This window comes from Salminus brasiliensis, chromosome 4 (assembly GCF_030463535.1).
Source record: "Salminus brasiliensis chromosome 4, fSalBra1.hap2, whole genome shotgun sequence".
Classification (NCBI taxonomy): Eukaryota; Metazoa; Chordata; class Actinopteri; order Characiformes; family Bryconidae; genus Salminus; species Salminus brasiliensis.
The window spans coordinates 24,099,162-24,127,110 of NC_132881.1; the positions used below are offsets into that span (position 1 = coordinate 24,099,162).

The 27,949-nt window shown below is 41.0% G+C and overlaps 1 protein-coding gene across 2 annotated transcripts; it reads left to right on the forward strand.

The window, feature by feature from the left end:
- Window positions 1-27,709, forward strand: ubr2 (ubiquitin protein ligase E3 component n-recognin 2). Of its 2 annotated transcripts, none has more exons than XM_072677690.1 (47): window positions 1-84; window positions 3,778-4,037; window positions 5,767-5,845; window positions 6,551-6,661; window positions 7,806-7,936; window positions 8,138-8,276; window positions 8,972-9,034; window positions 9,223-9,343; window positions 9,487-9,594; window positions 9,691-9,779; window positions 10,984-11,082; window positions 11,683-11,846; window positions 13,873-13,972; window positions 14,070-14,198; window positions 14,888-15,071; window positions 15,163-15,224; window positions 15,322-15,432; window positions 15,516-15,581; window positions 15,715-15,837; window positions 15,941-16,004; window positions 16,800-16,924; window positions 17,315-17,367; window positions 17,445-17,547; window positions 17,722-17,770; window positions 18,453-18,607; window positions 18,741-18,843; window positions 18,932-19,041; window positions 19,219-19,299; window positions 19,380-19,561; window positions 19,744-19,949; window positions 20,043-20,136; window positions 20,294-20,452; window positions 21,110-21,201; window positions 21,788-21,857; window positions 21,967-22,115; window positions 22,237-22,292; window positions 22,434-22,530; window positions 22,628-22,695; window positions 22,899-23,034; window positions 23,874-23,970; window positions 24,699-24,829; window positions 25,497-25,605; window positions 25,747-25,803; window positions 25,895-25,972; window positions 26,097-26,267; window positions 26,685-26,786; window positions 27,406-27,709. In XM_072677690.1, exons 1-47 carry the CDS (start codon window positions 1-3, stop codon window positions 27,545-27,547), a joined length of 5,262 nt encoding a protein of 1,753 aa, XP_072533791.1. In that variant the 3' UTR covers window positions 27,548-27,709. The 2 variants fall into 2 exon arrangements, with proteins under 2 accessions (XP_072533791.1, XP_072533790.1); XM_072677689.1 differs by lacking the exon at window positions 10,984-11,082 and adding an exon at window positions 11,163-11,261.
- Window positions 27,710-27,949: the final 240 nt, after the last annotated feature.

The following is a 27,949-nucleotide window of genomic DNA, read 5'->3' on the forward strand; positions in this document are numbered from 1 at the left end:
ATGGCGGCGGCTGAAACCGATCGTGAAGTCCCGTCTGCTCTCTGCAGCGAATTCCTCAATTTCTCAGCCAAGGACACCGCTGCGGTAGGCGACAGTTTTATGAAACACATCCTTGACTACTCACTTTGTGAATGATGTGTGGTAAAAGGGCGGTTATACCTCTTTCCGCGGTGATTATTGGTTTTCTTCCACTCGGGTTGTTTTCCTCAGACTAGCAAGCGCTGTTGCTAAGCTAACGCTAGCTAACATTAGGTACGGCGACAGCTTGCTTTCTTGGTAGCCAGCTAGCCAGCCAGCTAGCACTAGCTCTAGCTCTAGCTCTAGCTGCCTAACAAACTAGCGCTAAGTAGCAACAGTCACTTAATTCTAGGTGGGCAAACTATGAGTTTTATCTTTAATTATATTTATTTGTGTATGTCTTGCGAGTGTCGTGTTGTTTGAGGAAGTCGGTGGTGTTTTTCTCTTGATATTTTTCGTCCGGCGTTTTCCATATGCACATAACGTTAGCTAGGTGTTGTTTTTTTAAAGCTAGTCCTGCGTGTTTTGCCAGCTGTGGGCTTTCGTTAGCTAGTTTTGTCAGGTCGAAGTGAAGTGAACTGATCCGGACCGAGCTGGTAAATAGCACAGCTCTTTGTTTCAGCTATTTGTGTTTGTAAAACCTGCTAAAGGCGAGTGTACATTCGCAAACGTCGTTATTCTGCTGAGAAGAGGTCAGTATATCAGGTCTAGGGAAGTTTACGCTTCGCCTGGAGCTGCGCATTACAAGCCCTCCTTAGTCCTGCCAGGTTGAGAAACCCCTTGCTGTTCTCTGTCGGTAAGGTTGACAGGTAGGTTACTCAGATTTGCATAGTGTTGGATGTCAGCGCCAGCTAGACTACTGTGGCTACTGTGACTTTAAGCCTCCAGCCGATCAGACTCTCAATACCCAGCTTATTTCTGTTCCAGTTTTCTTTAGTGTAGTAGTGCAGATTCTGGTCACTTTACTGTTCTCAGGAGAGTAAAAACACAGAGTGTTTACTCAGTCTCTTGTTGTTTACAGTGCAACGTAGCCTTTACATGGACGATATGGCTAGCTATTAAACTGTGCCATGGCTGAAAATGGCACATGAAAACAAGCTGCAAAAATGAACAGGGCTAACCGTAGGATTGTAGGTCTAATCCAGGTTAGTAGGTCAGAAAGTGCCAAGTTCCATTGGCACATGTAGTGCTTTTTGCCTCGGAAGTGAGGTCTAAGTAGTTGAGGAAACCCTCTGAAGTGGAATGGACAATGTCATCACATGTTAATGATGTTGGCAAAATAAGTGATTGAATACTGATGATCTGTTCGGTTTTGTAGTGAACAGACAGTCTGATCTGAAGTTTTGTAATTCCTAGATCACACCTCTTGAGTTGAAGTCCATCTATCTATGGATCTACACTTTGAAACGTAGTCTGGTTGCCAGATACAGTTTGACTTTTGTTAAGTTATTGTTCTTTAATGAAGCCATGTGCAGCCCCAAAATGTGCCGTTTCTGACATTAGCCTGCTGGGAATCGTTGCACAGCATTGAGCCTTGTTTTCTGCAAGGATTTTGTAAAACAGTCAAAACCCGGATCTTGGTGACCTCATTAAGGGTGACTCTATTTTCCTCTGTTTTTTTTTTTTTTTTTTTTTTTTTTTTTTTTTTTTTAAATCAGGGTGTTAAGCGAGTCTGTCTGTGGTTGAGGACTGTATTATTTTGACCCAAGTTTTGGGCTGAGCAATGCAACTCTTCTAACCATGCACTAATACAGTTTTCTGCAAGGATTTTGTAAAACAGTCAAAACCCGGATCTTGGTGACCTCATTAAGGGTGACTCTATTTTCCTCTGTTGTTTTTTTTTTTTTTTTTTTTTTTTTTTTTTAAATCAGGGTGTTAAGCGAGTCTGTCTGTGGTTGAGGACTGTATTATTTTGACCCAAGTTTTGGGCTGAGCAATGCAACTCTTCTAACCATGCACTAATACAGTTTTAACACCGTGGTGTCTGCACAGCTTATGTGGGAATTGCAACAAAGCAAACCCACACAAAACACACAGACTGCGCTGGCTGTAGTATGACAGCCCTCTCTGTGTTCTCATAACGTGGCGTCATTACAATCACACACTGCGTTCCAGATTTTTAGGCACAGGGAGTCGTTTTTGTGGGTGAAAAGCTGATTCTGGTCACTGGAGAGATCCTGTTGCAGGCCCAAAGCAGCCCTTTAGCGACACTGTCTGAGCTGAAACAGAGACACAGAGTTTAGGCCCGCGCTCCTGTGAGTTTATGTATTGAGCTTGAAATGGCCCATATCATGGAAAAATTAGTCTTCCTAATTTTAAGGATCATGGGTGTTTTTTTTTTTTTTTTTGTTTTTTTTTTTTTTTTTTTTTTTTTTGTTTGTTTTTTGGTGTGGGTCCAGGCCCAGGTACACTGGTTTGTCTTCCATAACACACATGGAAGGTAATTGTTCATGCTAGAATGAACCTAGGTGTGAGTTAATTGACTGGCACCCTGTCGAACAAGGATTTGTGCATTGTGGTGTGTGATTCCAGGTAGGCTCAGAAGCCACCACGACCCTGACCAGAAAGTAACTGCTAAGATGAAGAGTGCGTCAGTGTTTTCGAATAGGAACAGCCATACCTAGCTGACGGGTGATTCCTTTATTCTCATAAATGATCGCTCTCAGTCTTCTGTCCATGCTGAAATGTGTGGCCATGATATCCAAAAACACAAACAAAATGTTGTTTTGTGCCAGTTGTTGACCATCTGATTAGGCTCCATTCCAGTTCCTTTGGAAATTAGCTCTGTGTTGTGAGCTGCTTTGTCAGATTAATTTATTTTGTTCTTTCATTTGTGGTTTGTTGTTCGTCTCGAGCTGAGCTCATCTCATCAAACTGGACTGCAATTAAAGTGATTGAAGAGAAGCAAAACCACTGCCAGAAGCTCAATCTCTGAATGTCACGACTTGTTTATCGTAAATTAAGTCTCGGGGTCAAGTTGTTTCAGATAATGTTTAAAACCTTGAGATTTTAACCTTGCCCCTGGTATTAATTATCCAAAACATTTGCAAAATAAAACTAATTGTGGAGGTAGACTTTCTAATTACATTTTTGCAGAACGAGAAGAAGTAAAAGAGAAAAAGATAAGTGGTAGGTATAAGATTAGAGATGGAGCCAAATGAAGGGTGAGGTATGTCCATATGCAAAACTGCATCAGTGGCCTGCATTTTTGATTTTCTGAAATTTGTCATTTCTGAAATGACCTTTTCTTGAACAATGCAAACAGTGAGGAGTGTTGGGAAGTGTGTTGGACAAATGAGCTCCGGATGTTCACAGATCCAAGCGGTTCCCTGGTCCATGGAGCAGTGAAATTATATGCACTTTTATTGGCTGGTTTACAGCGATGGTTATAGTAATTGTAACACTGTAACAAACGCTGTTGTTCTTGAATCGTACCAGATAATGTTGCTGTCCTCTCGTTGTGTGCTTTTAGCGCATTGTGCTGTTGGCAAGCTGAAGTGAGTGTAGCCGGTTAGCTTTTAGCTGTGCCCCCAAGTCAAGACGATTGGAATTGGCCTGTTTCCCAGCCTTATCTTGGCTATGTTGTGTTTTCTGTTGAAAAAGGTTTGACTTTTTAGGGCCCCTTTTAAATCTGTAGGCTAAATAGTGCATTTCCTGTATGTATGTATGTGTGTGTATATGTGTGTGTGTGTGTGTGTGTGTATAATGATGATGAAGATGATATGACATAATATAATTCTGATCTTTATTCTTTCACAGAAATGGCTACAGGCAACCGATCTGCCCAAAGATGTCTACCAGCACATGGCTCGCTATGTGCCAAAGATCTACTGCTTGGGGCCCAATCTGAACCCTCAAAGTGAAGACTTGCTGGCCCAACTGCTACTCCAGGCCCCGCTGGAGTGGTACTTGTGCGGGGAAGAGCCATCAGTTGGCCTGGCTAAGCTAGAGCAAAACAACCAGCCCTCTCAGCTTTGTGGCCATGTCTTTAAAGTTGGGGAGCCCACATACTCCTGCAGGTAATGAGCACCAGTCCTTCATCTACTTAGTCCTGAGTAGTTCTTTTGTTTAGTTGTATTGTAATGCTATACTATCAGCGCTCAGCTGGCAAAAGTTTCATGTAACTCCAAAATTATTACATCATAGGCTTGTGCCCATGTCGGACACTGAGGCTGCAGGCATTCCTGGCTGAATTAGGTCAGGTTGCTACTAGGTTAAGTCCTTTAGGCCAGCTTGCTGTAAGCCTGCTGAGAGGCTGAGGTGGCATGTCTGCATTTTCAGTTACACTCTGTTAGTACTGAGAACACAAGGAACAGCTAGGGGTTATGAGTTCATGGTGAGTTTATCATGCCTTACGGTTTTCATTTCTAAATCCATTTTTCAGAACGTTTTTTTTTTTTTGTAATTAGCCAACTGCATAAGATTGAACTAGCAACATAGTGTCTTGGAGAAGTGTTGCGTCACCAAAAGACACCAGAGCAACTTCAGTTTTTCTTTGCATAGTTCTGTTTTTCTCTGGAACTGTTCTGAAGATATGAAAAAACATGCTTCCACTTAAATGGTTACTCAAATGGTTTTGACTGTGGTGGAGATTCTTTACATGTTGCTCTGAAATCTCACATATGTGTTCAATTGTATTGAGATCTAATGATTGCAATAGCATAAAATGAACATCATTTCCATACTCTATCAAACCACTCAGTGCCCCTATGAGCTACCCTGTCAACCTAGACCTCAACCAACAGCAAAATGCCCCCAATAACATAAGACTCCCTGAACCCCCTTCAGGGGATCCTTTACTAAAGGAACCGGGCATTCACATTTCTTAGTTGCTTTTACTTAGTAACAGACCATGGCACTTATCACAGTTTGTTAATGCTAGCTAAGAGTCGTGTAGTTCTTGTTTAAAAGGGGTGCAAAAGGCACTTCTGGCATTTAATTGATTCCAATATTCTCCATGACGCTGGCTGCAACACAAGCACAAAGCATGTTTGAGCCACTCCCCTGCTTAACAGTTGGCTAGGTGTTCTTTTTGTGAAGTTCTGGACCCTTAATTCTCTAAACATATCTTTACTTATTGTTTGACTTATCTCTATCTCTATTTCTATAACTCAAAAAAATTGTACAAAACAAACTTATTTTGCCTAAAACATTGAAAAGAATATTTTATTTTTATATGTTTTTGGAGGTAACTTCGTCCTCTACTAACTTTTGTCTGGGGTGCTCAAACTTTTGGGTGCCACTGACTGGTCAGTCATTGAATGAGTTATTTTGATGACAATTTCCAACTCTACGCTCTTAAAAAAGGATGGTTCCTTTAGGCTTTTTCTGTAATAGCAAGAGACCTATACTGAACCATGCCAATTCAGAGATCCATTAGAATGCATCAGTCTTTGAATGCCACTTCAGATGCACTGCAAACCTCTTGTAAATGGTTCTTTTAAGATACTATACATAAAATGGTGTATATATGTGTGCTATACATTTTAATGCCACTTTCACTGTAGTCACAGTTCCTATTAAAACACTGACCAGTTGAGCAGTATTTGTATTTGCTGCTCCTGCAATTAATGACTAGATTTTAAAGCATCTGCACTCGTTAGGCTTTTTGCTTTATTATTTTGCCTTTTTTCTTTACTTTGTCTGTATTTTTGGATATACATCATTAATCATCATTATTTTTATTTATTTAGTTTTTCCCCTCTGTGATTTCTCTATTTGATCATTTGTCCCATTTCTTCTCTTTAGGGAATGCGCAGCAGACCCTACCTGTGTGTTATGCATGCAGTGTTTTTTAGGCAGCGTGCACAAAGAGCATCGTTACAGGGTAAGAATGAACATGCATAACATACAAAAAAAAATAGCTTTCTCTGGAATGTCTCTTTTACCATGGTAAAGCTTCAGTAAAGGCACTTTAGTCAGACATATAAACAGTGTATGGGTTCTTAACTGCAGCTGCGAGTGCAAACCAGGAGATCAGGTTAATCCCATTTGGAAAAGTGGAAACTGGCCACGCTGGTGACACATGGGTTTTGGAGGGATGTGGAACATTCCACCGCTGGGCTTCAGGCCACAGTTTTAACTCCTTTTTGGCCGACTCAGTTCCGCTAATATGTTTCCATTAGATAACTGAACTGAGAAGCTCTGTTTGTAGAGGTCCTCTCAAAGGCCAGTGTTAAATATTTTGTGGGAAATATATGATCCACGGTTATTTCGGCAAAGATATTAGCTAATTTGGTGTTGAACAACATGCCATGTTCTGTCTGCTATGCTTAGAGCATGCACCTTAGTTGCCAATATTTTGTTTATCTTTTTCTGTGTTTGTGTGTACATGGTTACTATTGTGTTTGCTTTTAAAGAACACTCTAGACCAGCCCACGCGTTAGTTGCAGACGTATCAATGACCTGCTTAAAAATAACATTTGCTGGATTAAGTTAATGTGACTTTGCCACCATTTCTGATCACGCTAGATCACTGCACACACATCTCGCTCACTCCCCTTACTCATACTGTCTCTCTCTTTCTCACAAGATGACCACCTCTGGGGGAGGAGGCTTCTGTGACTGTGGTGATACAGAGGCCTGGAAAAAGGGTCCTTACTGTCAGAAACATGAGCCCAACATCAGTGACTCCTCCCAGGAGGTAAGACCAGCTTTCCTTATGGCTTGTGTCTGCAGTAATCCAGTGGTCATGTAATAGCACATCTATGGACATCTACTTCAAGAAGTAGAGCTCTGTTAAATGCTTGAGGACAATACCTAAAAATAAGGACTCACTAAAGGAAAACAACAACAAATTAACATGAGTGATCGCTTGATGCAGATGAATTCGATCAGCTGGGATGCTAAGCTAATGTTGCGAATAAACACTGACTTAAACGGTCACCAGTCTCATCTTAGTGAATACATGCCAGGCTTTATTTGCTTATTTGATATTTTTGAAAATCTCAGCTATGTTTCACCTTAAAACTACACTGACTACAATGAAAATGATCTCAATGACTTACTCTGAAAGCATGGAAGTGCTACAGTTATACACATGTTACATTATTATACACAATGTTTGGTTAATGGGTACACAATGAATTTAATAGAACAGAATGAATGAGTACTATTTAAGCATTGAGGTACAGCTATCATCTGGCTTTGTGGCACCATTGTTTTTTAAACTGGAACCACAATTTTCCTCAGTCTGAAGTCAAGCGATGCTCTAAACAACATCAGTTTACCTGCATGAAATGAAGACCTTTTTTGGCCATTCATTCATTGAGATTGGTGACTCAAGTCTAAGTCCAGTGTTTGTTAGCAACTTTAGCCTAGCTCTACTCGTTCTAGAAAAAACATGTCTTGGCTGATATACTGCATCTGGGGCAAGTGATGAATCATGTTCATTCTTTTGCCAAACTGTTCTTTTGGTGTGTCCTCCTACAAGGTTCTGAGTTTCACAAATACAGCAATGGTGTTGCTGCAGGGCAACAAAGACATAACTAAACATACAAAGTATATGCTCACATTTTGTTGTGTAAAGTGAGTGCAGAACCACTGGATGGCTTTCCATCCAGGGGGATTTAATACAAATTCAATCCATCAGTATATATTGTCTTTGGAGAGAATTGATATGGAAATCTATGAAATTTATTTGTATAGTGCTTTGTTGTCACAAAGCAGCTTTACACAATTAGTAATAAAATAAATAAATAAATAAATAAAAAGCCCCCCCCATTGATCCATTGCTTGAATGTGTGAATGTTGCTTTATCTGATCATCTCACTTTGTTTTTTTTGTAGGATCCACTTGCCAATCTCTCTGCAGACATGATTGCACGCACATATAATATCTTTTCTATCATCCTGAAATATGCTGTGGACATGCTCACCTGGGACAAGGAAGATGAACTCCCTCAGGGACTTGAACCACCGTATGTACATAAACGCTTGCACAGCAACCACTATTTAAGTTTGCTTGAGAAGTCCGTATTTGTCCAGGAGGCAATCGACCAACTTTATTTAAGGCCGTTTCATTACAAAAGCACACAAGTGCTCTCTTTGTGGTTGTCCTCTTAGTTGACAAGTTTACCCTTAGTTTACAGTCATGTCACTCAGTCTGTTCTCTATTTCAGGGAGCGTGGAGACACTTATTACTGCATGCTGTTCAACGATGAGGTTCACACTTATGAGCAGGTCATATACACACTACAGAAAGCCGTCAACTGCACGCAGAAGGAAGCTGTCAGCTTTGCAACTACCGTGGACCGAGATGTAAGCTCTCTCCTCACAGGACATAATTTTTGTTGCAGTTCACTTCTAGCTGTAGGTAAAAGTCTGGACACCCCTGGTCTTGATTTGTGAATGGGAAACGAAGTAAACACAACATTGGCTGCATTTATCATCTATTTATAAAAAAGATGTTTGCTTCTTTTTGTCTCAAACTTAAATATATAAGCTGGTCAGGGGTGCCTAAACTTCTGCTAACTCTGTGTGGCTAGTTAAACAGGTATGCCAACCATGTATTTGCACTTCTTGCCTCCCCCCAATTAAATCGGGCACACTAAGGGGCACTTCTTAGATTTACAATAACTGATTGTCTTGCTTTGCATAATTTGCCTGCCTGTCCATGTCTCTGGTGGAAAGAAACAACTGTAAGGGAACAAAATAATAACTAGCATTGTTTTTTTTTCTTTTTGTATTACAATGAAGAATGCATAATAAAGCAAATACGTGCTGGTACAGGGTGGGTAGATGTAGCTAATAAACTGGTAACCCATTGTCAAGACACCCTGTTATTATTTATTTATTTATTTTCCCAGTTTCTGGCTGTGCGTCATAGCCAGAAACTGGTTTATGAGCAGTAACACATTATGCACTTTACCTTCTCAGTGGTGGTGTGTTTTTTTAGTATTTTAAATGCTTTCTTCTTGCTTTTTTGGTTTATATGTGTGTGTTGTGGTTTGCAGGGACGGAAGTCTGTACGATATGGGGATTTTCAGTTCTGTGAACAGGCCAAGTCTATTATTGTGGTAAGTCTTCAGCGCTTAATGCAGATTGTTGCTCTAAACCAGGTTGTGTTTTATGAAACTTTGGGGGGGGCCCCCCCTCAGTTTATGTAAGCATGCAGTGAAGATGTGAATTGCATTGGCATGTATTGTTGCAGTGTGCCGTTTGCGCGCTGCGCGAGAGTGACTACACTATGTTTGTGTTTCTGCAGCGCAACACAAGTCGTCAGACGAAGCCACTCCGGGTTCAGGTTATGCACTCTTCAGTAGTGGCCCACCAATGCTTTGCGCTCAAAGCCCTGGCCTGGCTTGGACATATCATCAGATATTCAGGTCTTTCTCCAAGTTCTGTCTTTTCCACCTTTCACCTCTTTTAAGGCTTTAATGGCCACAAGCCAGTCTTAAAAACCTTGCAAACTGATATTAGTCTTTTGCATGTTTCTCTTATATTAACATATTAGTACTGTTTTCTTCAGATGCACTGAGGAGGATTCTGTGCCAGGTGGGGCTGCAGAAAGGTCCTGAAGGGGAGAACTCCTCTCTAGTAGACACACTCATGCTCTGCGACTCCAAGATGTGGAAAGGTAAATGAAGGAGGAGAGTTTAATGCATCAGGTTGCATAAAGATGTGCAAATGGTCACAAATAATGAATCAATATAATTAACTTTTTCCCCTTTAGGTGCAAGGAATGTTTACCACCAGCTCTTCATGAGCAGTCTTCTCATGGATCTGAAGTATAAGAAGCTATTTGCTATTCAGTTTGCAAAGGTAAGTCTTCTGTGCACCATAATCAAAGCATTTGACAGCATATTACCCCCCCCCCCCCTAATTATTATAATTTTTTTTCAATCCCTGAACACATTAATGTTTTACTGTGTTTTCAGTTATTTCAGTTTCATGGTCTTTTTATTTGCACTGGAATTATGTGTCTGAACCTGTGTTTTAACATAGATTATAATGGTTTGCATTATGCTTACTAAGGGTGGGTAATATGGCAAGAATTTAATATTGCAATACTTTTAAGCTTGATATATTTTCACTATGCTATGTATAAAGCATTTTTTTTTTTAAGAATGGTGGTTGACTTCATGTTTCATTCATCACTGACCGTGTTCGCAATATGCCGAAAGCTTTTTATTATGTAAATTATCATTATGTCATATTTCCCCACCCCCAAACACCCAATCCCTCTTAATTGCTTGGCTCCTTTTACCATGTAAACTCAGTCACTGAGTAACTAGTTATTTCCCAACCCTTTTTTCTTTTTTTTATTCTTTTTTTTTTTTTTTGCTAAAATGTTAATTAATGGCATGATGAGTCATTCCAGTAAGAGAAAAGTTTACCTTGTTGACTGACAGTTAATTCTAGGTCCTATTAGACTAGTCAGGTAAATATAAGTAATGATTGTAAGGGTTTGGTTTTTGTATGTAGTGGCTCAACACGTTGTCACTGTGCATATCCTTCAGTTGGATTTGGACCACAAGCCCAGTGTGAGAGTGATGGCTCAGCTTGACCTTTGTCCTGTTTGGCTTGTTGGCTGTAGTAGATCACCTCACCACCTCAGTTCTGGCTGACCCACTGAAGCTCCAGGAAGTCTGCCAGTATGCCAGGAGCGCTAAGATGTGACCTGTAGTACATGCTGAACGGGTCATAGGGCTAGAAACGTAACAGATTGCTCTGAGTTCTCAGAAACGCAGCAAGCATGCAACACTGTCCTGCTCAGGAGGGGGGGTATTTTGGGCTGTCTGGTGCTAAATTGTTAGGGCGGGTTATGCAGCTCTAGGTGTTTAAGTAGTCATGTTTTTTGGTCTTCACCTTTGCAAGTTCTAGTTTCTAGAACACCCCTCACCCGTCCTTCTACACCACAGTCCATACCACCAGTTTAAGCATGGGGTATAAGTGAAGGACGAGGTGTCCCCTGACCTCTGACCCGCAAGATGAATGTGCCCCCCCACTTTCCCTTATCATTTAGAATTACCAGCGCCTCCAGACAGATTTTATGGAGGATGATCACGAGCGCTTAGTGTCAGTGACCTCTCTGTCAGTGCAACTCTTCACCGTCCCCACCATGGTGAGTACCTGCTCCCCACACACTCCTCCTCTCTTCTGCCTCTTTCTCCTCTCCTCCGCCTGCCCCGCTGCTCCTGGCAGAACTATGAGCGCTTGCAGAGCGACTACGTGAAGGACGACCACGACAGGGAGTTCTCCATCACTGACCTTTCTGTGCAAATGTTCACCGTGCCGTCCTTGGTAAGTACACAAGAAGATGCTCCTTCAGTGATGAAGACCCTAAAGCTAGGTTTTCATTTATGTATTTTTAATTGGATTTACACATAATGAAATAAGCAAGACTTTATTAAATTGAATCACCACAATTATTTTTTACTTTTGTTTAAGGTGATAACTTTTCGCAGTAAAAATACTGTTATGTTACAATGAAAATGATTTTGGAATGGAATGTATTCACATGACATGGCACAAGATGCCAAATTAACTGATAAAACACAGCTGTAATATGTTCCTAGTCCTTCTGGTGTAAAAATGCATCTAATAATAATAGTAAAAGATGAGGTATTGTCTGATGTAGCTAGTGACACTTTGTCATGGTGCTTCTCTGTTGGCAGTAAATAAATTGTATGGTTGCACCCTTAGTCTGTATCTCTCACCTCAGGCACGGATGCTGATCACAGAGGAGAATCTGATGACCACAATCATTCGCACTTTTGTGGATCATCTGAGACATCGAGACCTGCAGGGACGATTCCAGTTCGAACGCTACACTGCACAGCAAGCCTTTAAATTCCGCAGAGTCCAGAGCCTTATAGGAGACCTCAAGTAAGAAACATGATTTTGGACAAAACAAAAGATTTCTTCCACTGCAAAAATTATAATAATTCATAAATATATAAAAGATATGGCATATCTATAGATAGATAGGAGAGCAACCCCCAACATTAAATATTTAATGTGCTGCAAACAAACCTACTCCAAGACAATGTTAATATCCTTAAAAAAAACAAAACAAAAAAAAAACAAACAAAAAAACATATATATACATATACAGTCATGCCCGAAAGTATTCATACCCCTGGCAAAGTTTGACTTAAATTTACTTTTATTTAACCAGAAGTTATATTTTTGCCTTGAAACGACACAGGCATCTCCCAGGAGATAACACGATGATGTACAAGAGGCATCATTGTGGGAAAAAGTATTTCTCAGCTTTTATACACATTTGAACAAAAAGTGGCATGTCCAAAATTATTCATACCCTTTGAAAACTGTCACAGTATATGGGAAAATCCAAAGTTCTATACCATTCCAAATAGTCCAAGCTGTTTTAAAGCATCCTAATTACCCTGATTCATTGGGAACAGCTGTTTTAATCAACTCAACAGGAGAAAAACAGCAGCTCTCTGCAGTTGGTTTGTGGACAGTCATGGCTAAGACAAAGGAGCTTACTAAGGACCTGCGGCTGTGCATTGTGGCCGCTCACAAGTCAGGAAAGGGCTATAAAGCCATATCAAAATGTTTTCAAGTTCCAGTGGCTACAGTGCAAAGTATTATTAAAAAATACAAGAAGTTCCGCACTGTGGAAAATCTCAGAAGATGTGGTCGGAAGCCAAAAGTGACACCTGTGCTGGCCAGGAGAATAGTGAGAGAGGTGAAGAAAAATCCAAGGATCACCACCAAGGCCATCCTGGTGAATCTGGACTCTGCTGGTGGCGACATCTCAAGGCAGACAGTTCAACGGACACTGCACACTGCTGGGTTCCACGGACGCAGGCCAAGGAGGACACCACTTCTCCAGAAAAGGCACACAAAAGCCCGCTTGACCTTTGCAAATGCTCATCTGGACAAAGAAGAAGACTTCTGGTGTTCTGTTTTATGGTCAGATGAAACAAAAATTGAATTGTTTGGCCACAATGATGTGTGCACCATTTGGCGTAAAAAAGGAGAAGCCTTCAACCCTAAGAACACCATCCCCACTGTCAAACATGGTGGTGGGAACCTAATGTTTTGGGGGTGTTTTTCAGCCAATGGACCAGGGAACTTGATCGCAGTAAATGGCACCATGAAAAAAGAGCAATACATCAAGATTCTCAACAACAACATCAGGCAGTCTGCAGAGAAACTTGGCCTTGGGAACCGGTGGACATTTCAGCACGACAACGACCCAAAACACACAGCCAAAGTGGTGAAGAAATGGTTAGCAGACAAAAACATTAATGTTTTGCAGTGGCCCAGCCAGAGTCCTGACTTGAATCCAATTGAGAATCTGTGGAGGGAGCTAAAGATCAGGGTGATGGCAAGGAGACCCTCGAACCTCAAAGAGTTGGAGCTCATCACTAAAGATGAATGGGCAAAAATACCAGTGGAGACATGCAAAAAGCTGGTCAGCAATTACAGGAAGCGTTTGATTGCTGTAATAGCCAATAAAGGCTTTTCTATTAATTATTGAGAAGGGTATGAATAATTTTGGACATGCCACTTTTTGTTCAAATGTGTATAAAAGCTGAGAAATATTTTTTCCCACAATGATGCCTCTTGTACACCATCGTGTTATCTCCTGGGAGATGCCTGTGTCATTTCCAGGCAAAAATATAATTTCTGGTTAAATAAAAGTAAATTTAAGTCAAACTTTGCCAGGGGTATGAATACTTTCGGGCATGACTGTATGTGTATATATATATATATATATATATATATATATATATATATATATATATATATATATATATATATATATATATATATATAGGACCATTTGACTTGCGAAAACATACGCTCTGATATTTTTCTCTTTTTTTTCCCCCTTTGGTTAACAGTATTGTGCTGAACAAATACTCTTTTTATGCAGATATGTCCTGATTAGCTGTCCAACAGAATGGACAGACAAACTCAGGGAGAAGTTTCTGGAAGGACTTGATGCTTTCTTGGAGCTGCTTAAGTGTATGCAGGTACGTTTCTCTGAGCTAGGTTTGAGAGTATGGTGTAGCTCCCGATTATTATCAGGTATGTGAATTATAATCAGATGTATTTGTGCGCTTTCCATAGGGTATGGACCCAGTAGTGCGACAGGTGGGTCAGCACATTGAGATGGAGCCAGAATGGGAAGCAGCCTTCACTTTACAGATGAAGCTGACACACATCATCTCAATGAAGCAGGAGTGGTGTGCTAGTGATGTAAGTGCCAATTTGATCTACATGAGCTCAGTGTTTTCGCAACATCATATGACTTGCGAGTGATTTGTAGCTAGAAATGCTACAACATGCAGCAGGAATGCTAGAATATAAATGTAGGCTCAACACAGCAGGTTGACTATACTCCAGCAGTAGTGTCTTCTTGTGGTACACACTTTTAACCTTACACTTTACAGTAAGCTTTATTTCTACTGCCGTTTCTTTCTTCCCAAACGTGTTGGGCCTCATTTACCAATATCATAAGAATGCTCTTAAATTTGTTCTTAAGAAAAGTCTGCGTTTGTCTTATGATGATTAATCCCATTGTCCTTGTCCTTGGACAAATCCCAAAGTGGTGAATGTCAAAATCTTGTATGTATTTACTTTAACATGTGAATAGTCTAAAAGTCTTTCTAGTACCCATTTGGATGTGTCATCGCTAAAATAGCATGATCCCATACTCACAAAAACTAACATAATATTTAGTCTAAAAACCTTAGACTGAACTGGTAAAGTAGACCGTATACACAGTCATGCTGCCTCCGTTAATACCTCAAAAATGGCTGATTGAGATTTTAGGACGTAATCTTGTGTTCTCTTGATATTGCCTGGAAATGTATCACTTTTTGGCGTACTGTCTGAATTGATTTCCTGCTGGTAGTCTAACATTCTGTGTGTGGGTGTGTTTGTAGGAGAGAGTGCTGATTGAAGCCTATAAAAAGTGCCTGACGGCGCTGACTCATTGCCACAGTGGCTTTACTGACGGTGAGCAGCCCATCACTCTGAGCATGTGTGGCCACTCCGTGGATACAATTCGCTACTGTGTTTCCCAGGAGAAAGTCAGCATCCACCTCCCGGTGTCCAGGCTGCTGGCAGGTGAGATGAATGTGGAGTGTATTAGCAATTCAATTTTATTAGTGTTTACTAATTGCACATTATTATTATTATTATTTTTTTGTTTGTTAAGGACTTCATGTTCTTCTCAGCAAGACAGAAGTAGCTTACAGATTCCCTGAACAGCTGCCTCTGGTAAGCTTTGCGTGGTGGTGGTTGCTGTGGTGGTTGTGGGGGTTGCTGTGCATTTACATGTGTTTTTTTGTTTTTTGTTTTGTTTTTTTTCTCCAAGAGTGAACTGAGCCCTCCCATGCTGATCGAACACCCACTTCGCTGCCTGGTTCTTTGTGCCCAAGTGCATGCTGGGATGTGGAGGAGAAATGGTTTCTCATTGGTCAATCAGGTATTGTTTTAAGACTGCTAGATCTGTATTATTAATCACTGTGCAGTGTAAGCATACTAACAGTGCTTCGTATTAATTTTCAGATCTATTACTACCACAATGTGAAGTGTAGAGTAGAGATGTTCGATAAGGACCTCATGATGCTACAGGTAGGCATTGGTTACCTTTTCACAGCATTCTGCCATGTTTCCACAAATGTTTTTTTCTTTGTGTTCTAAAAACCTATTGAAAAGGAAAGACTTTATTCATTTTCTGTTCTTGTTAATGTTGTCGTCTGACTAGGCGGGAGCCTCCATGATGGATCCTAACCACTTCCTGATGATTGTGCTTAGTCGTTTTGAGCTTTTTCATATCTTCAGTTCAGCTGACTGTAGGAAAAGATACAACAGAGAGAACGCTAATAAGGTCTGTGATTAACTTTGTGGCACCCTGCCCTTAAAAATAATTACCATTCTCAGCCTCTCATTTATCAGCCTGTTTTTCACCTTTGTGTGATTCCATGTTACAGGATGTGGTCCAGCAGAACAGCACTTTGATTGAGGAGATGTTGCATCTAATCATGATGGTTGTGGGTGAGTGCATGTCACTATAAAATAAATGAAAGAGCGAGTGAACAGTAGTGTATGATTTCTTCAAAATTGTAGCATATAATATACATTACATTTATGGTATTTAGCTTATGCCCTTATCCAGAGCGACTTACAAGGTTACTCGTATTACAGAGGTGGGCCAGTGTAGTGTTAGGACTCTATTGGTGTAGCATAGCTTAGTCACCCAGATCAGGAATCGAACCCCAGTCTCCCACGTGATGTGGTATCTCACTGGCAGGCAGTGGTGTTATCTGTTGCGCCATACCAACCACACATTGTAGCCTTTAGCTAAAGCGAGTGGTTTGCCCAACTATAGCTATTTTTATGACACTTTTGCTGCTCCGGTCCTGGCTTCTCTGCACCCAACAATGTGAACATTCGGGTCTACTGCTTCTGTAACTCTGTGTGGTTACGGTGGTTGGTAACCTTCCAATTCCCACAACCCTGCTTATTCTTCACTACCCCCGGCCTCTGCACACTTAATCAAACCCGGTAATGTGCATTTTTCAAATGTGCCGAAAGGATGGGAGACCCCTTAATATTGTGGGTGGATGTATTTAAGAAAATTATGTAGAAATGCCACTTTAGATGGAAAATCATTTTGATGCTCCACTCACTGTAATTGGGAGAATGGCATCTTTTTCATTGCCACCCTGGGTCCTGCACTATGTAACTTTGGTGGAGCTACATGAGACATCTCATGAACTCTGTGTGTGTCAATATTGGAAATTTTACTGTTATAGTGGGGTAATGTAGGCAACTATGCTTGTGTTTCAGGTGAGCGCTTTGCATCAGGCATTGGACAAGTGGAGAACTGTGATGAGTTAAAGAGAGAGATCATTCATCAGCTTTGTATTCGACCCATGGCCCACAGCGAGCTGGTCAAAGCATTGCCTGAGAATGTGAGTACACTTTCGTATGCACAAATTCTCATAGCTGTCAGTTTTGAGGCTGTAGATGATAGTCACACACACACACTTTGAATATCAATAGCTTTCTTTTTGGTCCCCTGCCAAAAACATTCATTTGCTGAGTGATTACACAATTATAGCATATTTAATGAAAGCCTGCTTTCTTTATATGCCTTCGCTGCCACCTTGTGGCACCATCTCAGCATTGCATTTGATACGTTACGTGCTTCTGAAGTGTTGGAAAGGCTTTACAAGCCAGTCCCCCCCCCCCCCCCCCCCCCCCCCTCCTGAGGATGTACTTTGAGGACATTTAAAAGCAAGTAGTTGTTTGATTATGGCATGACTTCTGAAAACCTGTGGCATTTTGTATCTCCCCCACAGGAGAATAAGGAGACGGGGATGGAGCGAGTCATTGACCGTGTTGCTTCGTTTAAGTAAGTGTAAATCTTAACCTATTAATTCTCAGTTCGTTGTGCTTTTATGACTAAATGAACCTAACTCTGCTACACAGGAAGCCGGGAGTAACTGGCAGAGGACTGTACGAACTTCGGCCAGAGTGCGCCAAGCAGTTCAACCTCTACTTCTACCACTACTCCAGAGCTGACCAGTCCAAGGTATACACTACTTTTGTGCTTGTGGCTTGCGTTTTCAGCTGTTCCTTCATTTCTGACACAAAGTAACAATATAATTTACAATAATATTTCATTTCTCATATTCAAACCAAGAAACCTGGTCCCCTAATGTATATACTTCAGTGAAAAGAATATTTGTGATTTATTTGACATCAGGCAGAAGAAGCCCAGCGAAAGCTGAAGAGGCAGAATGGAGAGGACTCGGGTAAGTTCTGTTTTTTTAAAGGAACATCTTAGCATTTAATCTCTTTTTGGTTGGCCACATATTTTAGGGCATCTTCAACTTTCTTCAGATTTTGCTCCTGCCCCTTATTGTTTCTTGTAAGTCAGGTCTTTTGTTTTTTTTTGGCAAAATACAATAGATGCATCAGATTAAGTTTACTTTGGTGATTTCTTATATGGGTTTTCACAACTTCCCACGCTGATTGGAGATGGAATGATCCCACCTAGTATTTTCAAATCCTGATATCTAACTGTCTGCTCATGCCATCTAACATTTGCTCTGTAAAAGCTACCAATAGGCTATTTTTAATTGAAGATTGGCATCTAAACGTGAGCGATCATGCTGCTGCTACTCGGCACTCAGGTCAGGACCATGGTGTGTACCGAAAAGTGATGTTTGAATACCGTTACATCCCTAATCAATACTGAGATTTACCCACTCTAACTATCTCTTGATATACCATCAAGTGTATCAGTACTGATGCACCTGATCCAAGTAATCATGGATTAATAATAGAGTGGATGTGTTGGAGCAGAAAAACAGTAAAATGTGTGGTGCAGGACTAGGGTTCAGGTCCAGGGCTTTAGTTAGCTTTTAGGGTTTACTTTTTAGGGTTTCTTATTGCATGCAGTTTGGTTTTCATCACGTGTTTTTGTACTTTCAGCTTTGCCACCCCCGGTGCTACCTCCGTTCTGCCCGCTGTTTGCCAGCTTGGTGAACATTCTGCAGTGTGACGTGTTGCTGGGCATGCTTGGCGCTGTGCTGCAGTGGGCTGTGGAGCCCAGTGGAGGACACTGGTCTGAGTCAATGCTGCAGAGGGTACGTATTAGAGGAAAGAGGAAAACAGTGTATGCAGTGTTGGTGTTAGCTAGCATAGAGGATTACTCCGTTTTATGTACAATTACGGCCGCATGGCTGAATGATGCTCATGTTTGTGTTATTGTCCCCATAGGTGCTGCATTTGATAGGCATGGCTCTGTTGGAGGAACAGCAGCAGCTAGAGAGCAGCTGTGAAGACAATGAAGTCACCTTCAACTTTACTCTCAAAATCTCTCGTGAGTGCTATACATGTATATATGCATGTTTATACCAATTTGTAGGGTTTTCTGGTAGATACTTAAAACGGTGGTGTTTGCATAATAGGCCCTGGCGAAGCTCCTAGCAACACTCCCAGTGTCTTGGCTCTGTTGGAGACGCTACAGAATGCTCCTCATTTAGAGGTGCACAAAGATATGATCCGCTGGATTCTCAAGGTAGGCTGCATCTATTATTTCTACTGTTCCAGTAGTTGTTATTTTTGTGTAAGTACTGAATGTGTCTACTGGGTGGCAGTAAAACATTGGTTTTGCATGACTGCTGAATTGCACGGTCGTCCAATTTTAGTATGTGCTATGTTTTTGTGAATTGTTTATTTTTTTTTCCCTGCACAGATGGTGGCCAGCATTAAGACCATGCGGGAGCGCACCGCTGCTACGCCGTCCCCTGAAGGAAGTGGTCACTGCCAAGAAGAGGTCTGTTTTTCTGCCCTGCTTCCTATGCTTTTGCATCCCTGTTCCTAAGAGTAATTGACTGTACTTGGGTGTTTTTGCAGACTGTGCGGGATAAAGACAAAGCAGAGAGGAAGAGGAAGGCAGAGATGGCCAGACTGCGCAGAGAGAAGATCATGGCTCAGATGTCAGAGATGCAGAGACACTTTATCAATGAGAACAAGGAGCTGTTCCAGCAAAGCTTAGAAGAGCTGGATGCCTCTACCTCCACATCACAAGAACATAGGTACATTGGCCCTAGATTCTGAACATCTGTTCAGTTTTGTTTGTCAACAGTGTTAAAATCCTAATAATAGATATTGCATATGACTAGTCTATGAATACCCTAGCACAAACTGCACAGACACCCATTTTGCCGTCCAGCTAATCATTTAAGAACACTTGACTATCTTTCACTGTGTGGTGCAGCCCCAGTTCATGGGACAGCACTCTGGTGTGTGTGGGACCTCGGCGGTGGCGTGCAGGTGGAGGAGATAGGAGGCAGGTGGTGACGTGTATCTTGTGTCAAGAGGAACAAGAGATTAGATCCGATGGTAGAGCAATGGTGCTTGCCGCCTTTGTCCAGCGCTCTACAGTCATGTCTAAAAACCGCAAGAGACCACCACACAACCCCGGTAAGGACTTCTGATGTTCGGTTATGTCAGTTATTGTTTCGCTCAGTTATTGTTTTACCTTGTGGTAATGGCGTATATTTGTATGTGTTGCAGAGAGCTACGACCCCCTCTTCATGCACCCTGACCTGTCCTTCGGCACACACACGGGCAGCTGTGGGCACATAATGCACTCTCACTGCTGGCAGAGGTGAGGATTTTGGTAACACCTCGCACTGATGTCCACGCTTAAAACCATACTCCCTGCTCGCCTCCTTAAATTGTGATTCGGTGAGCTGTAAGAGTTTTGAGTGGACTGTGTGGTTGGTTGCCAGCTCTGTTAACTTGCGTGCTGTCTCCTCCTGCAGGTACTTTGAGGCAGTGCAGGCTAAGGAGCAGCGCAGGCAGCAGAGACTGCGAGTGCACACCAGTTACGATGTAGAGAATGGAGAGTTCCTGTGTCCACTTTGCGAGTGTCTCAGTAACACAGTCATTCCTCTCCTGCCTCTCGCAAAGGCCTCATGCAGGTACATGCGCATTTACACACACACACACAATCACACTTACGGCCAAATATATTTCTCTGAACAGTAGTGTTGCATAGACAGTCCACTACAGTGGTTTGTCTGTTTATTCAATATATGTATATTCCAACTATGGAATAGAGCATGGACATGGTTTGCATTCTCACAGTGCCATCTGTGGTGTCATAGCTTCTGCAGCTTCTCTCACCAGAGACAGTTGTTGTTGTTGTATATTTTGTTAACTTGCGCTCAGTTCACCTCTCAAGCCAATTCTGTGTCCTGAAAAGAGCGTGGTGATCTTTCTGTTCAGATAATGGCTGCAGTAGGTTAGTGTGCAGGTGCAGTCAGCGAGTCCACCTGATCTGTAACAGTCCTGAAAACCCCTTTTAAGCTGCACACCTCTGACCTTCATGCCTGTCGACTTGTAGCTTGTCACGCAATGCTGCAGTGCCATCAATACACATTTTTCACTTAATTGAAACGTTTGTATGTGTTTTCTGAAAGTTACTTCATCTTATTATTTTAGCGAATCTGGGTTCTCCCAAAACCAACATGGTGCTCAGTTTATTTCCATAAGCTTTTATCATACTTTAATTGGCAGTGCACAGTTTTATGATCTTAATCTCTATTGGTTGGTGTATGTGTGTTTTGTTCTAGTAGTAGTGAGCAGCCAGGTCTGTCTCTGTGGCTGAATACTACCTCTCAGCAGATCAAAGCCTTGCACTCTGCTCACAGAAAGAACAAGCCCACAGGTGAGTATTTCAGTTTTATACACACACTCCTTAATTTCGAATGTGTACTTTTATTTGACAAATGCTTCCATATATATAGGAATATAGGTGATATAGGGAAACAATGTTATCACGATTAAAGACATTTTTTACAATATACGATATTTATGCACCAACAGCGTAAAATTAAAAAAACTGCTATCCAAGTACTGTCCCATACTGAGTACTTAAAATATGTTTCACTCCATTCAATTAAAAATGACTGAATACACTCTTTGTAATGGAATGTGCAGGTAATTAGTGTTTTTTAAGCACTGACAATGTCCACAATACACTCATAAAGGCAGATGTGTATTATAACAATTTCACAATACAATAAAATATTGTCTCATTGCCTAGCTCTACTTCCATATTTATTTAACTTGACACATCAGCATTTAGCAGTTTATGCTAAATTGATTAATGGTTTAAATGACTAATCATTGAATAGCATCTCTTAGCATTAAGGCGCATTAGTGCACAAGTAAAAAATTTTTTTTGAGATGGTAATGGAAGTTTTTGCTGTAGCAGTGATGTATAATCTGTTGTGTGTCTGCAAATGTTTCAGCAATGGGTGAAACACAGACTGTGGAAGATTGTCCTCCCCCTGAGGGCTTCAGACTGGATCACGCTCCAGTGTAAGCATGTTCATATGTTTTAGTTTATTTATAGGACATCAGTGTGCGTTACTCCCTGGTCTCTAAAATAAAATAATAGTTTAAAAAAAACACTTGATGTGTTTTGCAGGAACCCTTACTCGAGCTCCATAAAGGAGATGCTGACAACGTTTGGAACGGCAACATATAAAGTTGGCCTTAAGGTGCACCCAAACGAGCAGGACCCACGTGTGCCTATCATGTGCTGGGGCAGCTGTGCCTACACCATCCAGTCCATAGGTAATTACACACACACTTGTACACATTGCTGTAAATGAGAATTATTGTATGCTGAAAAGTTTATATGTAGACAAACTTGGCTTATGCAATTTAATTGTTTTTCTGTGTTTGTGCTATGCAGAGAGATTGCTGGTAGATGAGGAAAAGCCTCTGTTTGGAAGTTTACCCTGCAGACAGGTAATGAAGGCATCCTTAAGATGAAATGGGACATGGTTGTCAGTTTTGTTCTGTAGTATCGTAGACGATATGTAAGGAAAGAACAGATTTTCATTAGAAGCAGTACTTATTGTTTTGTGTGGGTTATTATTGCTTGTGCAGGATGACTGTTTAAGTTCCCTGGCCCGGTTTGGCTCTGCATGCTGGACCGTCTCCTGTCTCTCTGCAGTACAGAGTCACTTTACTCGACTGTCAGCAGGTACTATTTCCTGCCTCATATTTCCGTTTTTCTCTTCTGCTTTTTGTAGTTGTCTCTTAAAATACGTCTTCATGGTGTGTGTTTGTGTGTTCTACAGCCCTGGTTCCTGATCCCCAAGTGGAAAACTCCCCCTGCATTGTGGATGTTGACATGTTCCACCTGCTGGTGAGCTGGCATTGTGAATGAACCCTGTCTACAAGACTAAAATAAATCTCTCAGATGGAAAAGGCTTTTTTTTTTCTCCCCCTAAGAGATGCTCAGCTAGTTTCCGTTTGCTGGTTTTTGGACAGTGCAGCATTAATGTAATGTTTTATGTGCTCAGTAAATGCATGTATGATCCTTGAGCCTTTGTTTGTGTCTGTTGTCAGGTGAGTTTGGTGCTATCTTACTCAGCGGTGCACTGCCAGGATGCATCAGGCCTGAGTGTTGATGCTGCTCAGCTACATTTTCTGCACCTGGTCACTGTGGCTCACCTGGTCCAGATTCTCCTCACTTCTGTCCCTGGTCAGTGCACAAACAAGTTCTACTTTGGGAGATCTCAAAAGTAGCCCTCGTAGGCCAGTGTCAAGCACAGTGTGGTGATTGTTACCTGCTCAAACACACTTGGTTTAGCTAAACTGTCACGTTTAGTAGGTTGTCAAGTTTAGTGGCTGTTGGAGATTGCATATTGTTATTGTGGCAGATATCTGATGAAAAATTGACCTGTTTGGATTTGTAGATTAGCTTAGCAAGCAGGCTGTAGTTTCACCACCACAGAAAAGGCTTAATTTCAGCCCTGTGCTTTCAACCCTTACTAATCTAAACTTTTGGCAGTGAAGTTCTGGTTAGCCAGAAATAAACATGTTCGTTTGTCAAGTTCTAGTATTTAATTGAGCATCACAAAGTAATAAAAAAATATTACTTCCAGACAAATGTAGCCTGAAATGACAGGTTAACTATTTTTTTCTATAAGTAGTAGTGTTTTGCTTAGTGTTTTGCTTTTTAAAGCTCATTTTAAAGCTCAGTATTTTTTTAAAGAGGAACAATCAGATCAGTATCAACCACTATTTGAGATCTCAAGGTCAGTTTCATATAAGAAAAGTGATATGCCGTCTCTATCAACTGTGTTGGAACTGCAAAATCAGTGAGGTGTTCTAGACACCGTGCTTCCAGGATTGGAATGATGTCTTGCTTGTCATACGGCTGCGCTTTTGTGAAGGGTTTATAAAACCCATTTTGATTAGTTTTGACCATTTTTGATCATTTATACTGTAATTAACATTTTTCTGTGCAGGTATTTATGTTGAGGGTTTTGTTGGGCAAACTATTCCTGTGCAGTTATAACTATGATGGTGTGTCCACAGCGGAGCTGACCATGGAGCAGGAGAGTGGAGGAGTGGAGCGTGAGGAGGAAGAGGGTATCTGTCTCCTCTATAACACTCTGAGAACTCGTCTTGGCAGGTGAGGCACCAAAGGTCATCAACAGCTGGCTCTGGGACTTGCCTGGTATACAAAATTGTGAAATAATAATGTTGCATGTATAACTAATTCAGTAGATCGTATGTGTGTATGATGTAATTATATCACATCTAGCAAATGAACAGCTAATAATAAATAAATAAAAAGTATTAAGAGTATAATATGTACCTAGAAACTGGCTTACAGGCAGAAAAGGCAGTAGCATTCAGACACATGTATATCACCACTCTGACTGTCTGCGCTGTCAGTTTTCGAGTGACACACGCACTTGTGCCTTTTTGTGTTTTGTCACTTTGGCCCCAAGTCTGAGCCAGCCTTAAGGCTGATGCTAAATTCCACAGGAGGACAGACTGGAGCAACTACATTTTCTATACTTCACTGAGAGGTTGAAAATGGGTCTGTCATGCCAAGTCGAGGTCTGGTTTCTTGAGAATAGGTGTGACTGCAGCTGTAATATAAATGTGGCATAAACAAAGGGGGTGGGTGTAAAGATGAGTTTAGAGAGGACCGATTAAAAGGAGTATGGAGAAAAATATAGAGAGCAGATTTGATTGGGAAAGATGCTTCAGACATAGTTCCTGGTAGTGCTGTTCATGCTGTTCTACCAGTAGTTTTTTTAATTGGCAAAAAAATAGTGGTGCCTAATCTAAAAATGACAGCAGTTCACTTTTAACACTTGTCTATTTGTGTCTATAATATATTTGTTTTAGTGCCCTGCGTGAGATGAGCTCAGGGTGGCACCTCTGGCGCTGTGTCAAGACAAGCATCCTTCCCTTCCTGAGGGGAGCAGCTCTTTTCTTCCACCATCTCAATGGAGTGCCCACTCCACCGGAGCTGCATGGTAGACTCATCGTCCTGAACATGCTTTTGCCAATTCAGACCAATTAATGTAATGATTATTAACATAAAGTACATGTACTGCATGTACGCTATATGTCCAAATGTTTAAGGACACCCCTTCTAATGCATGTGTTCAGCACACAGATATGTAAATGCACAAACACAGCTTGTCTGGTCCCTATAGAGATGCCAATAGAGTAGGACTCTCTGGAGCAGATAAACATGAATCCGTTGGTACTGTGCCTAATGCCAGACATGGGACAGAGGGGAATAAAGCCCCCCAGCATTGAGCTGTGGAACTGTTATTTACAATAATGGTGCTCCATCCGATACTTTTAGAATGAGTCGGGGTGGTGGTCATCCAACATCCTGACCTCACTAATGCTTTTGTCACTAAATACAATAAAACCCTACAGCAATACACCAAAATCTAGTAGAAACCTCAGTTAACAGTTAAAAGCAGGATAACCCTTATATATATATATATATATATATATATATATATATATATATATATATATATATATATATATATATATATATATATACACAAACCCTTGATTTCAGAAGACACAATGAATTAGCAAGTGTCCCAGTACTTTTGTCCATATAGTGTATATTTGAGGTTCCACAGTATTTCTTTATCTTCCTCTTCTTTCTCTCTCTAGCTCTAGGTGCAGGTGAATGGGAGGCTCTTTGTTCATACCTGTGTTTGCCTTCCAACCTGCTGCAGCTCTACTATAATTACCAAGATGTTTTGGAGCCTCTGCTTCAGGGGTGAGACACAACATTAGTCGTTAAAATGCATGTGTTCTGTATCTGATCAGGATTTTGTAATGTGCACACATGATTTGTGTTCCTGGGAGATCAGTGTAATGGTTTAATTGATGCAGCTGACTGTGTCTTCCTCTCCTCTAGGTGGTGCTCTCATCCAGGCATACGTCAGTGCCTCCAGTCCCCTGAATCCCTAATAAGGTGACATTTTTGATGCATCTAAAAATTGCAGAGACATTCTGGTGTTTTTAAGACCGAATGGCTTTATTAATAAATATAAAAATCTTTCTAGTTTTCCTAGAGAGTCTAACAAGCTTATTGAGCTGCCAGAAGACTACAGTGCTCTCATCAATCAAGCCTCCAGCTTCACGTGAGTCACTTTGGCATTTGATTATCATATTCACATACTGAGTGCAGTGTCTTGTTCTCTTTTGTTCTCTGGACATTTGTTTTATGTGTTTGTGGTCAATTACTTTCCTTTTTCTTTTCTGCAGCTGTCCCAAGTCAGGAGGGGACAAGTCTCGTGCACCGACGCTGTGCCTAGTTTGTGGTACAATGCTGTGCTCTCAGAGCTACTGCTGCCAGACTGAGCTGGAGGGAGAGGACGTGGGAGCCTGCACTGCACACACCTTTGCATGTGGAGCTGGTGTTGGCCTTTTCCTCAGGTTAGAAAGAGCATGTGATGGATGCTTTTCTTAATATTATTGTAAATGTAAGGGGTGTGTGTGTTTTTTTTTTTTTTTTTTTTTTTTTTTTTTTTGCCTTAATGACTTTTTACATAGTTACATATACTCTCCACTCTGCCTGTCCGCCTGAAAGGTCAGAACTACGCCAACATTTACTCGTCTCTTAAGTGTTAACAATGGTGTTTGCAACCCTAGCATTACTCATCATGTATAGACAGAAATATTCATCTAAAGTAGAGAGCCAGCAACTAAAGGATTAGGTCATTCTCCTCATGCCTCCCTCATTGCTTTGCCAGTTGTAAACGAACTGTGTGAAAAGCCTTTTAGTATGTATCCACTGTGTTTAGTATGCTTTACTGTATGTTCGCGTGACACTGTTATTCTGCTCTGTTTCAGGGTGAGGGAGAGTCAGGTTCTGTTATTGGCTGGGAAAACTAAGGGCTGCTTTTATGCTCCCCCATACTTGGATGACTATGGGGAAACTGACCAAGGGCTCAGGTAAGAAAACCAACACATTTTGGAGACCAGTTTGTATGCACATTACTTTTGTGCATGCCACATTTTAATGTTTTTTTTTTTTTTTTTTTTTTTCCTAATTTGTGAAATTAACCCTCAGTGGTCAGTTGACCCATTTCAAATTTAAATGCAGAATATAACTAAATTATTGAAGCAGGAAACAGGAAACCTTTTCTGTTGGGCTCAGTGTAATGAACATATAAATAGAAAATGTCCCAAAAAAAACAAGTGGAAAAACAAGTGAATCATAATCAGCATAGAGGGGAAATTTCCAACATCCTGACCTCACTCTTGGTGCTGAATGCAAACAAATTCTCTAAGATCCGGTAGAAAGCTGGACAGTAGAGACAGTTACTAATCTAATGGTAACTCATGGTAATCTAATGGTAACTGAGTGGACAGTCCCTGGACAGTAGAGACAGTTACTCCAACATAAGTAAGATAAACTTCCATAAAGTCCAGTCCATATAGTGTATTTACCACTATATAAAATGTGTTGCTCATCTGCATGTTTACAAGCATTCTGATGTGGTTTACTGAGGAAGGAACTGTGATTGTGCCATCTTTCTTCATCACACAAAAATTGTGTGTTTCCTCTCAGACGGGGGAACCCCTTGCACCTGTGCCGTGAGCGCTACAGAAAGATCCAGAAGCTCTGGCGCCAGCACAGCATCACGGAGGAGATCGGTCATGCCCAGGAAGCGAACCAGACTCTTGTGGGTATCGACTGGCAGCACCTGTGATGCTTCTACCAGCCCCAGAAATATTCTGCTAACGCCAACCCGGGTATCTGCACATTTACAGCAGATGTTGCCACGGCAACACCGCCTCTTGCACACTCCTTTCTGATTTCCTGTACTAGACAGTGGATGAATGCATGACTTTTTTTTTTTTTTTTTTTTTTTTTTTTTTTTTTTTCCCTTTCCTTATTTTTTTTTTCTTTTCTGTCTCTTTTAGGAGGGTTTTTTCCTCCCAATTGGTTTCTCATTTGATATAAATACATATATTTAAAAATAATAATAAAAGTAATAATAATAAAAAAATACATATAGCCAAGGTATTTAACTGTCTGCAGGTGGTTCTCTTGCAACATGAGTTTTCTGAGTAGCTTCTCCATAGGAATGCTATTTAATTTGTTTGTCCCA

Excerpts from the sequence above, each read along its gene's own strand:
- ubr2 (XM_072677690.1), top strand. The coding sequence starts at position 1 with ATGGCGGCGGCTGAAACCGATCGTGAAGTCCCGTCTGCTCTCTGCAGC. Across the intron at positions 4,038-5,766 it reads GAGCCCACATACTCCTGCAG|GGAATGCGCAGCAGACCCTA; the intron begins GTAATGAGCACC and ends TCTTCTCTTTAG. Across the intron at positions 26,787-27,405 it reads GAAACTGACCAAGGGCTCAG|ACGGGGGAACCCCTTGCACC; the intron begins GTAAGAAAACCA and ends GTTTCCTCTCAG.